This window comes from Elaeis guineensis, chromosome 1, assembly GCF_000442705.2.
Source record: "Elaeis guineensis isolate ETL-2024a chromosome 1, EG11, whole genome shotgun sequence".
Taxonomy (NCBI): Eukaryota; Viridiplantae; Streptophyta; class Magnoliopsida; order Arecales; family Arecaceae; genus Elaeis; species Elaeis guineensis.
The window spans coordinates 8580595-8594820 of NC_025993.2; the positions used below are offsets into that span (position 1 = coordinate 8580595).

Genomic DNA, 14226 nt, shown 5'->3' on the forward strand with positions numbered 1-14226 from the left:
CAAGTGTGCTACTATTGATTTTTTCTCATCTCTGTACCAGCTAAGTTGCTATGATTTAGCCCAACTTAGATCAACGAGCCTGGACCTAATCAACATTCGTTCGATTAAGAGCGATGGACATAATCAAGTCAGCGCCTAACCGACTTAATTCGACATGCAATCTATGACTAGCTAATGATATTTGGCATCTAGCTAACTACTTCCTTGATTCTATATTGACTATCTGAATCGATGATGGTTATTTGATATGGGTATAACTACACACAAATGTGTAGTATAATTGTCACCCATGAGAGGCCTAATACTCGACCTTAATGGCAATTAATGAAATAACCACCTACTAAATACCATAACTCCATATTTTGAACATTTAGGGATGAGGGTTACACGGTAACTGCATCACCTACCCTATAAATATCAGTAAGTAATGGGAGATCTGGTAAGCTTTCTTAAGATAAGCTTTCGCTCTCAATTTTGGCCTCTGGCTATTTTTTTTCTCCGCTAACTTAAGCATCGGAGGGTCCTCCGTCGGATAACTTTCAATAAGTGAACTTTTTTTACAGGTTCCTATCGTTCACCGTTCAGGTGCAACAGCTCGGCTCCGACCGACTATTTCACTGGAGATAGGCTGCAACAATAACCAACCGCATGTCGTTAAAATTATGTACAAGCATTTCGTCTACACATCATGCTCCACATAATTATAAAAATTATTTACAACCATGACCCAGCCAATTGGAGAGAGAGTTTGAAAGTGAGGGCCCGTTTGGTTGGATGTAATCTGGCGTGGAAAAATAATTTTCATGTCAGATTATCATATTTGGTATGAAAAAGGGAAGAAAGAGATAGTAAAAAAGTTGGAAGGCCCATGCTTATTTTTCGGAAGAGAAGATAAAATAAATACTATGAAGATTGATATTTGATAAATTCTTAAGTAGCAGTAATCCATACTTGACAAAAATACCTCCAATAAGACTGCATATGTAATTATTGAATTTGTTTAGATGTCTTTCTAAATTCATTCAATAAAGAACTTTTATAAAAAAAATTAAGATGAAGATGTTATTATGTAAAGGGCTATATAATTATAGTCATTACATAAAAATTAATTGGAGATAACAATACTATCTTAGTATTAAAAAATTATTTTATGTTGAAGAATATATTTGTATATTTGATCATATTTTTATATAGATTTATCTTCAACTCCAATCAAATGTAGTAATTTTTTTCAGTATCATTTTTCGAAGTAATTTTTTCATCAATCAAATATAATAAAAATTATTTTTTTCATAATAATTTTTAAAATAAATAATTTTTAAAAATTATCAGATTACCTATAATCTGAGATTACCCAACCATACGAACTCTCGAGGATTTTCTATATGCCTCTGAGGTCGGTGGTCGGAGGCTTTATGACGAGTTTTGATTGGCCGGTCTGCCAGGGTAGTTCCAAGTTGTATCAATAATGAACAGACACCGTTAAATAGTCAAACATTCTGCCTGCATAGAGTCTTGCATTAATTGAGACCTTTGAAGAATATGTGATGCGTGTCTGATGAGCGGCTGGAGTTTCCCCTACCTTTCTTCTTCCGTCTCCTTGCTCCCTCTGATGTGGTGATAGCAAGGTAGCCTCATCTGTAGACAAACTCAAAGCCAGCAAAACCTTCTCCATTCTCCATTGCGAAACAAAGCGATGTCATTTTGCAAATAATCAGACATAATTACAAACTAAGATATGCGATAACATGTGAAAATTCTAATAGCTGAGATCACAGTTTGCTGCTATGAAAACTGCAATAACTTACATCTTTAAGATGGCTTTTGGTGCATTACATAGGTAATATTGTCATGTAATATGATTACAAAGAAATATGATTACCTGATAAAATTATAGGAATCTTATATTGCAATATTTGGTATATGCAGTAATGTTGTTGAAAAATTACAGAGAATCCTACATTACAGTATTTGATATACAATTTAGATTACATAAAATATAAGCTAATTTTTCTACAATACCTCCATCTTACTTATTGATTATTGTCTATTTTTCAAAAAATAACTTAATTTTAAGACCAACTATTTTTCATGACATCACCCATTGTGTTTTCTTTTCTATTTTCACTAATTGGGACTATTCATAATTTATTTTGATTTATTTTGATGCGGGTATTTTGATCCTGAAATTATCTTGTTGCAAGATTGCAGGATTGTAAGATTACATATAATCACATAGCCACCTCTCTCTAGACAATCAGATTATCTCTTTTTGAGATAATATTTTATTACATGTAATGCAACATTATCTGTGAAAATAACGAAACAAACAGTGTAATCGATTACTATTACAAAATTGTATGTAATTCTATCGAGATTACATGCTACCAAACTCCCGGTAAAAGAAGAGTGAATGTAATGAGTTTAGAAAACAAAAGTTTAAAAATTTAAAGATTAGGATTTATTGGCTCTCAAGTAATGGCTAAGAAGTAGACATATGAATGAGTCAGATTTCAGTTTGGTTAGATTTTGCACCAACCTGAACAAAGAATTGAATGCATGGACCAACCATATAGGACAGCTGACAGTCCCACCATTTTTCAGGAAGAAGCCCAAAACCGTGCTAAACCAAGATTTTGGGTTTAGATTATGCTTACAATCAGGGAGGTCAGAGCTTGAATTGCCGTGGTTTAATAAACAAGAGAAAAGGAAGCAATTGGACATCATGGTGAGGGACCAAGGAACAAGGATGGAAGAGAGAGAGAGAGAGAGAGAGAGAGAGAGAGAGATAGAGAACCCATTTAATGCTTTGTTGAGATGGGAATAAATGATACATGCAAAATAAAATATACACCACTATATTCATCCCTACTAATGTTTCTACTAGTGGCCTACAAAATTTGGGTCTTTCAAGATGAGTTCATTAAAGTGAAATCCAATTCACAGGAATTAGCCACCATAGGAGTACACTTTGGTGAGATACTTCAGAAAAATAAAATTAAACAAGATCATTTACATGCAGGAACTAGGTAACTGCAGTCAATTGGAACCAAGAGGACTTGACCATTTCACTAGTCTTTCTGTGCCTCAAGAGTTTGATCCTCCATTCTGATATTAACGGAGAAACTTAGGGCTTATTTGGATAGGGGAATTATCTTTTGATTTAACAGGGAAATTAAAAATCTTATTCCGATCAGAGACAAAGAAGAACAATGGAAAAGATCGGCTAGCCAGTTTGTATAAGGAATTGAGAAATTTCCAAAACAATCTAATCCCACTGAAAACGATTTAGCCAACCTGTTTAGTATCTGATCCTTTATGATTTACCATTATCATACTTAGTTCCTCAAGGCCTTTACTGCAATCCATGGATTAAGCATTCAGGAGTCCAAACAGGACCTTAGCAAGTTAAATAATTCTACCATCATTTTCTTTTAGCTGGAAATGCTTTACCATTAACAAGCACAGAAACTTCCAAACATGGTGGCCCAAATAACGCAGGACCATCCCATTTCATCTAGCACAGCCATGCCGGCTACTCCCAATATCCTGCACATCACACATGTAAATCCAGAAATTAAGCTCAACGATTTGGATGTGGCACCAAGAGCCATTCTTCTCACACATGATGTCCACATGTTCTTTGCTGTGTGACCTTCCATAATATTTATTTACTTGTTGATAAAAATGGGTAAAATTTTGGTCAGTTCTTCACAAGTTACCTATCTGTAAATTTGATTCTGTTGAATACTGATTAATATTTAGTCTTTGGGTTATTTAACTGACCTTGTTTGCGAGGTTTGTCATGATATAGTGCTCACCAACTTTTGTAGGCTACAAAAACTAGATGATCGTGACATAAATGGTCTTCTGCACTCTGCAGGATAAAGTCAAAAGGAAAGTTCAATTAGAACTTCTCTGTCCCTCCTTTTTGACCTCTTTTTTTGTCTTCCCTTTTCACTTGTTTGATAAAGCGATGCTGTTTCCTTTCTCTGACCACTGAAGTTTGATCACCTTTTCACTAACAAAGTTTTTTACCATCTGTCTGGAGTTCATTAGATGACTCGAAATGATGATGGTATTTTGTGTCTCCTCCCTCTTTCAGTCACTTAAGTTGAAAAATAAGACCCTCCCTGATTTTTCTCTACTATTACTCACAACAATCAAAATTTATCTGTTATGTCTTATAGATAAACTCTTATAACTGATGTTGCATGATTGGATGCTTCCCAAGTATCATGCTTCTATAATTGCATTGCCTCGGCAAGTTCTCCTTTGATGAGAACAACTCCTTGTACAGATTCTTGTGAAAGCATCCTGTTTCTGAGATACTTAGGAAGCAACTGCCGTTTAACACTATGAAAAATCTTCTGTTGCTGCACTCCATATGGCAATCAAATATTATTTATCTTCTATATTTTCCTATGCCACCAATACATTCTATACCTGGAGCATATCCTTCATCTTTCATTTGTTTGAACAACCCTCTCAAATTCAAGTATATTTGATCTGCTTGTGGATGCAACCGATCTCCCGCCATGAACTCATGGATTGTATTGTGTAGCTCGATCCAACTCTTCCCTGGCTCTTTTTTCACCCCATGTTTTCTCATCAATTGTCTGACTTCCACCACACCATCCCAGTGCCCTAAGGCAGCATATAAGTTCGAAAGTAACACATAAGCTGCAGAATCACCAGGTTCTATAGCCAGTATCCGTTCCATGGACCTTTTCCCTCTATCTAAATCGCCATGTATCCTGCAAGCACTCAGCAGCATCCTCCACACAAGTGCATCTGGCTCAAAAGGCATTTGTTTTATTAAATCTTCCGCTTCATTTAGTCTCCCTGCTCTTCCTAGGATGTCCACCATGCAAGCATAATGGTCAAAACCAGGTCTGATTTTATATCTTGCCTCCATCAACTTAAAATACTTCCCAGCTTCACTGCTCATCCCTGCATAGCTGCAAGCTGTCAACAATGCGACAAAAGTTTTGCTATTTGGTTTCACCCCAGTATTCTCCATTTGGTCAAACATTGCAAGAGCCTCTTTCAAATAGCCACCCTGCACAAAACCTCCAATCATTGCTGTCCATGATACTATGTTCTTATCATCGAGTTTTGAGAAAACTTGTTCTGCTTCCTTTATGCTTCCTGCCCTACTGTACATGGTTATCAGGGCATTGGCTACAGCTGTGTCCATATTAATTTCTGATTTCAAGATTAGAGTGTGCACTTGTCTTCCTTGTTGTATTGCTGTTGCATTTGCACATGCTGCAAGAACACTCGCAAAGGTGAAACCATCAGGTTCTAAATTCTCTTCTCTCATTAAGGAGAGTAGTTTCATAACTTCATCCAGATAGCCACTCTGAGCAAACCCTGCAACCATTGTGTTCCAGGTGATCAGGTCTTTATTTCTGATCGCATCAAATACCTTCCTAGCATCGTATACAGCCATAGATTTAGCATACATATCAATAAGAGCACTTCCTACAAAGGCATCTGGAACAAGGCCTCTCTTGAGTAGTTCGCAGTGAACTTCTTTTCCATTTCTGTGCCAAGCCAGTGATCCACAAGCAGCCAAGGCACCGACAAAGCTGAACTCATCCGGCTCGATCTCGGAATGCCTCATTTCTGCGAAAAGTGTCAGGGCTTGTTCGAATTTCTCATTCTGCATGTAAGATTGAATCATGGAGTTCCAAGAAATGAGATCAGGTTCTGAAATATCTTTGAACACGCTCCAGGATTCAGCAACACCTTCAAGTTTGGCATACATTGTGATGAGGCTGTTTCCAATCAAGGTATCTGTCTGCAAACCCCCCTTGATTGCAAGCCCATGAAGCTGCTTCCCTACAAAGATTGAAAAATGAGTTATGGTCGCCTTCAGCAGGATGGAGATGGTATAATCATCCGGTGCTGTGCCCTGCTCACTCATTTGAAGAAAAAGCTCGAGACCTTCATGAACCATGTTTTTTCCAAAGCATGCATCAATAATGGAGTTCCAAGCAATAACATTCCGTTCGGTTATCGAATCAAAGACCAGCCATGCTGCTCGCGGGTTCCCACACCTGGCATAGGCATCCAACAGCGCAGTCCCAGTGAAAACATTGCTCCCCAGTCCCCTCTTGGTAACCTGTGCATGGAGTTCCTCGATGATAGCTACATCTGTTGTTCCTAGCAGACTTCCAAAGGTGAACTCATTGGGTGTTTGGCCTTCCTTCAGCATGTCCACAAACACAGCCATTGCTCGCTCGGCATGCCTGTTTTGAACATGCACTGCAATCAGAGAATTCCATGAGACTTCGTCTCGCTCGACCATGCTCTCATACACTGCTTCAGCATCTTCCGGTCTTCCAAATTCTGAGTACGTGTTGATCAACGCATTCCCGACTTCAGTTCGATGGAAAAGAGCTGTCTTTAGTAGCTGAGAGTGAATCTGTTTCGCAAGCTCCAAACTTCTCAAACCAACCAAAGCTCGCAGAGCACTCATGTAAGTTAAGTGATTAGGCCTTGGTCCTACAGTTATCATGGTTTCGAAGAGCGCGAAAGCGTCAATGAAGCATCCATTCAAGCAGTAGCCAGAAATCAGAGCATTCCAAGAAACAACATTCCTTTCAGGCATTTGATCGAACAGCTCCCGAGCCATGTCAACCTGCTCACATTTTGCATACAGGTTGATGAACTGGTTATCTAAGAAGACGCCAGGCTTGTATCCGATGCGAGCCATGTGGGCTCGCAGGCGGTTGCCTTGGCGGAGGGACTTGTGGGATATGCAGAGAGAGATAAGAGAATGGTAGTAAGCTTGAAGATCCTCGAGTTTCTTTCCCTTCAGGGAATAATTTTCCAAAGAAATCATTGCTTCTTCCAGGCCCCGCCTTCCGTTTGCTAAAATGGTTGACTGGTGTGCCTTCGCAAGAGGAGAATTGGAGGGAGAACATGGTGATGGGTGGCCGAGGACAGAAGAGATGGCCATTGGGCAAGTGTGAGGGGTATAAAAAACACTACACCATGGAGAGGGAGAGAGGAAAGCTTATCCGGAGTGGACCACGGATTTCAGCTTTGGAGGATTGTTTTATCCGCCAACCGTCTTTCCGACCGTTGGGTTCATGGAATTGATGGCTGATACGTCACCTAAATTTTAAAGCCCATTATGGATCACATACGGATCAGATACGTATCCATATCTTTATTTGTTTTATGTCAAATATATAAATATAGATATAAATAAAAAATTTATATTTATATTTGATTCAAATAAACATGGATACAATTCAGATACTGAAAATATGGATATAGTTATAAATATAAATTAGATAATTAAATTTTATAATTATATAACCTAAAATATTATTAAATAAATGATAAATCAAATTAATAGTATATTTATATGATGATATATTTTTTTAAAATTAATAAGCACTATACCAAATTATATAGGATTATAGGTAGATTCGGATATTCGGATATAAATCAAATAGTTATCTATCTATATCCATATCCATATTCATTTTTCTTTAACTAATATGAATACGATTATTGATATTAGTCCGATCATCAAATTTCTATTTATATTCGAATTGATTCGAATACGAAAATAGATCCGGACGGATATTATTCATATCACTTTCACTCCTACACCCAATCCAATAAATTAAAAGATATTAAAATTTTTATTCTTTGATCTACCAATGTAAATAATGTAACTTCTAATTGGAAGGATTTCTCTAGGACTTGTGCCACTAAATCTTAACTGTGAGGTGACAAAATTATATATTTCATTATAAAATCAAAAAAATTTATAAAAAAATCTTTGAATCTACAAAAAAAATGTAGTTCTTCTTATATTAAGTATTTGATTGGTATTAACCCAACTCCTAATTTTGGAGACGATTAATTTTGAGGTGATCCAACTATAGACCAGGTATATCAACTAAAAGTAGAAAGCAACTTATTCAATAATATTCAATTTTATAATATTTAGGGATATTTTAATTTACAAGAAATATTGTGATGGATCAAACAACCTTCAAAGAAATGGATAGAAAACTATTGATAATCCACCATTATATTGTTTGTAAATATTAAAAGTGTGTGCATAAACATAATTATCATATCTTGTTATTATAGAAGAATATTAAAACCATTAATGAGATGGTTCAAGCTTAAATATGGTTAGTGATATAAGATCTTTGTCTGAAAAGTAATACAATATAATTATATATGGTTTATACTCCAGTAATGAAATTGGCAAATAAGTTCTAAATTAAAATTATTATTAGGTTCGATCTATTTAAATAGCATATCTTCAACCGAACATGAAGTATGACAAAGATACAAAAATGATACTATCTCTATTTATTAAAGTTCATCTATTATCTATTATATATAGCTAAAATAGAATCTTAGTTTATGTTGAGCTCTCCATTTGCCAACTAGATACTAATATCGGTAATATTATCAATATAGTTCTTAAATTTAGATAATAAGTAAGGCTCCTCTTTAATACATTTTTTTTTATTTTGGACTATTAAACAATATCATTAATAAGTTTTTTATTTTAGATAATAAGTAAGACTCTTATTTGATATGATTCTTTATTTTGGATAGTCTATCATATATATCTAAAATGACTAAAGTTATTTATCAAAATATTTTGCTCTTAATAAGTTTATAAGATCTACCTTCCCTCTTGAAAATTAAATTTCTTGTTTCCAATAAATGAATCTTCATAACAAATTATTTAATGTTATAATAGTTAGTTTTGATGCCAATAAAAATCATTATTTTCATTTGCATCATTTTTTAACTAAGATTTTTTAAATTTTAATTTTTGAATCAATTTTCTCCTAAAAAAATGTATAGTTTGAGAAATAATATGTTCATTAGGTGAAAGATGAATAAGAAATATCAAGTGAAAGATGAACAAAAAAATATTACCATGCTAATTGTCATCATGAAAATAATTTTAAGGATTACATTGATAAATAATATATTTTGTAGTAAATAACTATTGTTATTTGCTGTCATAGAAGATACAAGAGGAAGATAAGTCTATAATGATCAGTTACTAATGGATATGTATTATATCTGAGTATTATATTATATGTTCTCTTGATTATAAGTTAATATAAGTGATATATAATGGAGTATCATACTATTATCTGTTAGATGTATGTCCTAGAAGCCAATATGGCTGACACATTGTAATTAATCTAGAGCACAATTTTGTACTTAATATATTGATATGATTAATAAAAAGATAAATTCTTTTTCATTCAAATGTAATGTGCCCTTGAATCATCCATGAAATTAGTTTCGATACATACTCTCGAGGTGTTGAAAATTAGAGACATGTATTTAATTCCTAAAGACTCTCAATCATAGGATCATTATGAGGACGGTGACAGATCCGGATAGACTGACGCACAAATCGCTTCCTTCGAAATAGATGGGTCTCTAATCTACTGTGTAAAGACATGGAACGATGAGTGCGGGTGGTTATTAGAGAATAACTCGCACTGAGCGTAATCATACGAGAGATCACTTGGATTTCTATTCAATCATCAGTGATTGTCTCGATGCTGTAATTGTGTGACTGGTCCTTTGACTTGAGATGGTACTACTGCTCATAGTGAGGCTACTGGAGTTTGATTGACACATAAATATGAGTCTCAATGAATCCTTATAGTGGATATTAGCGATAGTTGGTCCACTGTAGGAGTAGGATACGCATCAAGATAAAATCTATCAATCTTGATAGAGAAGAGTAGTCCTATAGGATTTGAGAAGTTAAATCCATGAATCTGTGGCCACAGTAGAATGATTGATAGAAAAAAATTTCATAGACATCACATTTGGACTTGACCAAATCGAATCTATCATATGACCGATGTTGAGGTTTATGATTTATCTATGACTTGTCATCTAGTCGGGACTCACGATAGAGGGACTAAATCACACGTTAACTATACCTAGAGATTCATTTCAGTTCTACTGAGTTGTCACTATATACTGCTAGGTGTCACTGATGGATTGTGAGAGCTCACTAAGGTTGTTTTGGATCAACAATCTTTGATTGAGTTAGAGTGAAATTGTTTCGACCCATTGAAAAGAGTTTCAATGATACAATGATATAGATCATTGTATATCTCACTACCAGATATAATTGAACCTATGAGGTCACACAACAAAAGAATAATGCCTGAAATTAGTAATTGAGCTTATGAAGTGTCAATTAGGTTTAGAAAAATCTATTGTGTTCATGGTAACCTTGCTAGCATATGGTTGGACCCAATTCCTCTTTCAGTTAGGATTACTTATTTGATAAGTTAATTCTAACTTAATTATCTACTGATTACCTACATAAATTAGATTCATGAGATTCCAATTGTTTGGTGTCAAAGATTATGAATCACATAAATTAAGAGTGCAAGTCCCTTATGAATCTCCTTGATAGTTATTATGGGGCGCCACTTTAAATTGTTCAATTTGGGCATGTCTATTGATTAGAGGGCTTTTAGTTCTCATATGGGGTGTCTCTTGGGTGTAAAATAAGGTATCTAATTATGAGTGCAAGGGCTCCAATAGTTGGCATGTAATGGGTTTTCTAATGTAAGTTGGATAATTTAAGTTAATAGGAATCCTAATGCAAGTAGGACTTATATTATATGATTGAACAGGATTCAATCTTTATGCCTATAAAAGAAAACCTCTTCTAAGATCCTAAGATCATCTAAGCCAGCCCCTCTCCACCCCAAGAGAACCTCCCACGCCCTCTCTTCCTCCCTTTTTCTCTTCTCCTTAGGCGTCCCCACGCCATACTACTTGGGATGCACATCCCAAGTTTTGCACACGCCCAAGGCATTGGACAGTCCTTCATCTGCTGGTTGTTGATCTCTTGTAGCACTACAAGGCAAGGAGAAAGGTTAGAGAGGAAGAAAAAATAAGGATCAAGGAGAAAAATCAAACATTGATCGCGATCCAAACTTCGTTCAGATTCAGCAGGCTAAATTTTGAAGAATCAAAATTTAGATCTTAGAGGGTTGTTCCAGGTTGATCCTGAGTGGATACTCATAGAGATCGAACACTTATGCAGCTAACAGAGAGCCTCGTCTCTTCCAAATCCAGATTTGAAAAAAGAAATTACAAAAAATGTATGTGCTTTGATCACAATTTAAATTTCAGCATATGAAATAGATCCATGTACTTTTATATTTTTATGCATGCAAAATTCAGATTAAAATTATTTTAATCTTATTCTCCACTGTGATATTTAGAAAATTAAGTTTAGAAACACATGTGCATGCTTCAAATCTCAAATTTCAATATTATCAATATTATATATCAATTATATAACTACCTATTATACTTATACAATTTATATAAGAGTAATTGATACTTGATTTTATTATCTAACTAAAATGAATAAGTGTTATATTTATCTAAATTAATATTACTACATTAGCTTAGATATTTAATGGGCAATTCTGCTTATCCATCATTAAAATTCATTAGTTATATGTAGCAAAAATTTAGCTGTTGAAATATTTTATTTATTATAATTTACTCTATTGTCACATTACATTTTAAGAATTGTCAGAGAAAAAGAGAAGATGATACCATATCCATCGCACAAGGCTAATATTCTAACAAGTTTGTAGTATATGAATAGTATAGCTTTTTATATTATATTTTATTATATTTTTTGATTGAATTTTTTATATGTATATCCTCCCAAATGTTTAAATTTTCATAAATACCCTTTTAAAATTGATATCTGCATATATACTCTCATAAAATATCTTTTTTTTTTGCATGTATATCCATATCATCTAACATCTTTGAAACTTAACAGTTTAAAATTAAAATGACTAAAATATGCTTATGAATAGATATGCAAAAAAAAATTATAAGAATATATATATGCAAATAGCAATTTTATGAGAGTATTCATATAAATTTGAATATTTGAAAGGGTATACATACAAAAAATTCTTAATATAAATACACCTCTCTTAGTTTGTTAATTCTTTTCTTATTCTAATAGAGAAAAATTAACATATATAATTAAAATAATAAATTTACTTAATTTATTAATTTATATAGATAACATGATCTTTTTATCAAATAATAGATCAAACTTATTTTATGTAGAAAATAAACAGATCGTAACCATCCATATTTTTTCTAATATATAATAATATGCTTCTAAGAAGAGTATCTAAACCTAATATTAGATAAATAACTTATACATTTGTATCGAATGGACATAGTTATAGATTTAGATATTATGTAATAATAAAAATTTATAATCTTATTATATTTTTTTAAAATTTTTTATTAAAAATATCTTTGTGAAGTATATAAAGTATTTCATGTTGTTATAAGATGGACATAATCTTCCCATCTTGCATAAAAATAAAATATAATATAGTATTCTAATATATAAAATATTATATAATATTATCATCGTATGGTTATATTATGTAATATGTTACCATATTGTAGAGTAAGAGAGTTTGAATCCATCTAGATAAAATAGATAAAAATTAAATTATAATTTTTTATGTGTATATCCTTCTAAATATTCAAATTTACATAAATATCCTCATAAAATTGCTATTTGTATATATATCCTTATAAATTTTTTTTTGCACGTCTACCCATAAAGATATTTTAGTTATTTAAATTTTAAACCATTAATTTTTTAACGACGTTAAATGATGTGGATACATATATAAAAAAAAATAAAAAAAATATACATACAAAATAAGTATTTTATGAGGTATACATACAAATATCAATTTTGAAAAATATTCATGTAAATTTGAATGTTTAGGAGGATATACACGCAAAAAATCTTTTTTGATTTATAAGCCTTCTAATATTAAATATAAGTTAGCTTAAACAGCTAACTTTGAAGCATGCACTTTACTCGAAAAAAAGTTCTAGATTTGAAATAACCCATATCTATATGAAGATCAACAAATTTTAGTAACATGCTGAAAATATTCATAGATTCAAAGATTCATAAGTTAGAAAATAAATTATCGTTGTCACATCTATACAAGGAAAATGTACTACAAGAGAAAAAAATATATGAATGAGATCGACTAAATTTAGTAGCATGAAATGATTGAGCTTTTCATTCGAAAACATGGACATCCATATTAATAATGTCTTATTGTTCTTAAGTATCTTACTCTTAATAATATTAAGTATCAATGATTATTATAGAATTGTTATAATTTATACTTGAAAATATTATTTAGCTAAAATATATAAGTGGTGTGCTTATCTAAACTGATATTACCATATCAATTTAGATATTTGATGGAAATGTGTACTCAACGATCATTAAAGTTCATTGTATAATACGCAAAAAAAAATTGCTATTGAAAACATTCTATTTATTATAATTTTCTATATTAATTTATAATATTTTAAGAGCAATTGAAAAAAATAAGAAAATCATACTTTGTATATTGCACAAAGCTAGTATTAGTAACGTCGGATTTAATAATCCAAGTTTCTACTCGACCATCATTAAAATTAGCTGCTTAATATGCAACACAAATTTCGCTATAAAAACTTTCTAATTATTATAATTCATTACATTTCTATATTACACTTTAAAATAGTTAAAAAAGAAAAAAAATTGTACCCATGCATCACCCGGGTCATGCACTAGTACAAAGCTATTTCAAAAACTGTAAAAAGGACATATGGATACCTGAAAATAAATTTTTAGTATTATCCCGCTGTATATATTTCTAAGGAACCTAAATATGACCCTTTTTTCTGATTATTTTCAGAATTACTGAATCAATTGAAAAAGATGATCATAAATATATGAAATACACAATACATCATGGACCCACTTGCCCCAGCACTTTGCTTAAAAAGTTGCAAATATTGTGAGGACTAATATGCAAGAAATAAATATATACCCGCATATCAAGAAACAGAAAACATGAAAAAAAAACTAGATATTAGTTTAACATCAAAAATATTCCTTTTTTTTTTTGTTTTCCTCTCTTTTGAGGGAAAGGAGTGGACGTCAAATAGATTTCAAGAAACTGTAATCTCCGAACAGATGGAGCTCATGCACATGACACAATCAGCTATTCTGGCAGCTTTCCACCGTATTAAACCACTGTATTGGTCATAAACTTCCTAAACCTTTTTCTCATACTCTTTTGAGGAAATCATAGTTGGCAGTGAATTTTT

At 32.7% G+C, this 14226-nt stretch overlaps 1 protein-coding gene across 1 annotated transcript; it reads right to left on the bottom strand.

Moving 5' to 3' along the window:
• Window positions 1-4393: 4393 nt before the first annotated feature.
• Window positions 4394-7053, bottom strand: LOC105037906 (putative pentatricopeptide repeat-containing protein At3g47840). Its single transcript, XM_010913540.4, has one exon. It carries the CDS (start codon window positions 6968-6970, stop codon window positions 4406-4408), a length of 2565 nt encoding a protein of 854 aa, XP_010911842.3. The 5' UTR covers window positions 6971-7053; the 3' UTR covers window positions 4394-4405.
• Between the last annotated feature and the right edge of the window lie 7173 nt (window positions 7054-14226).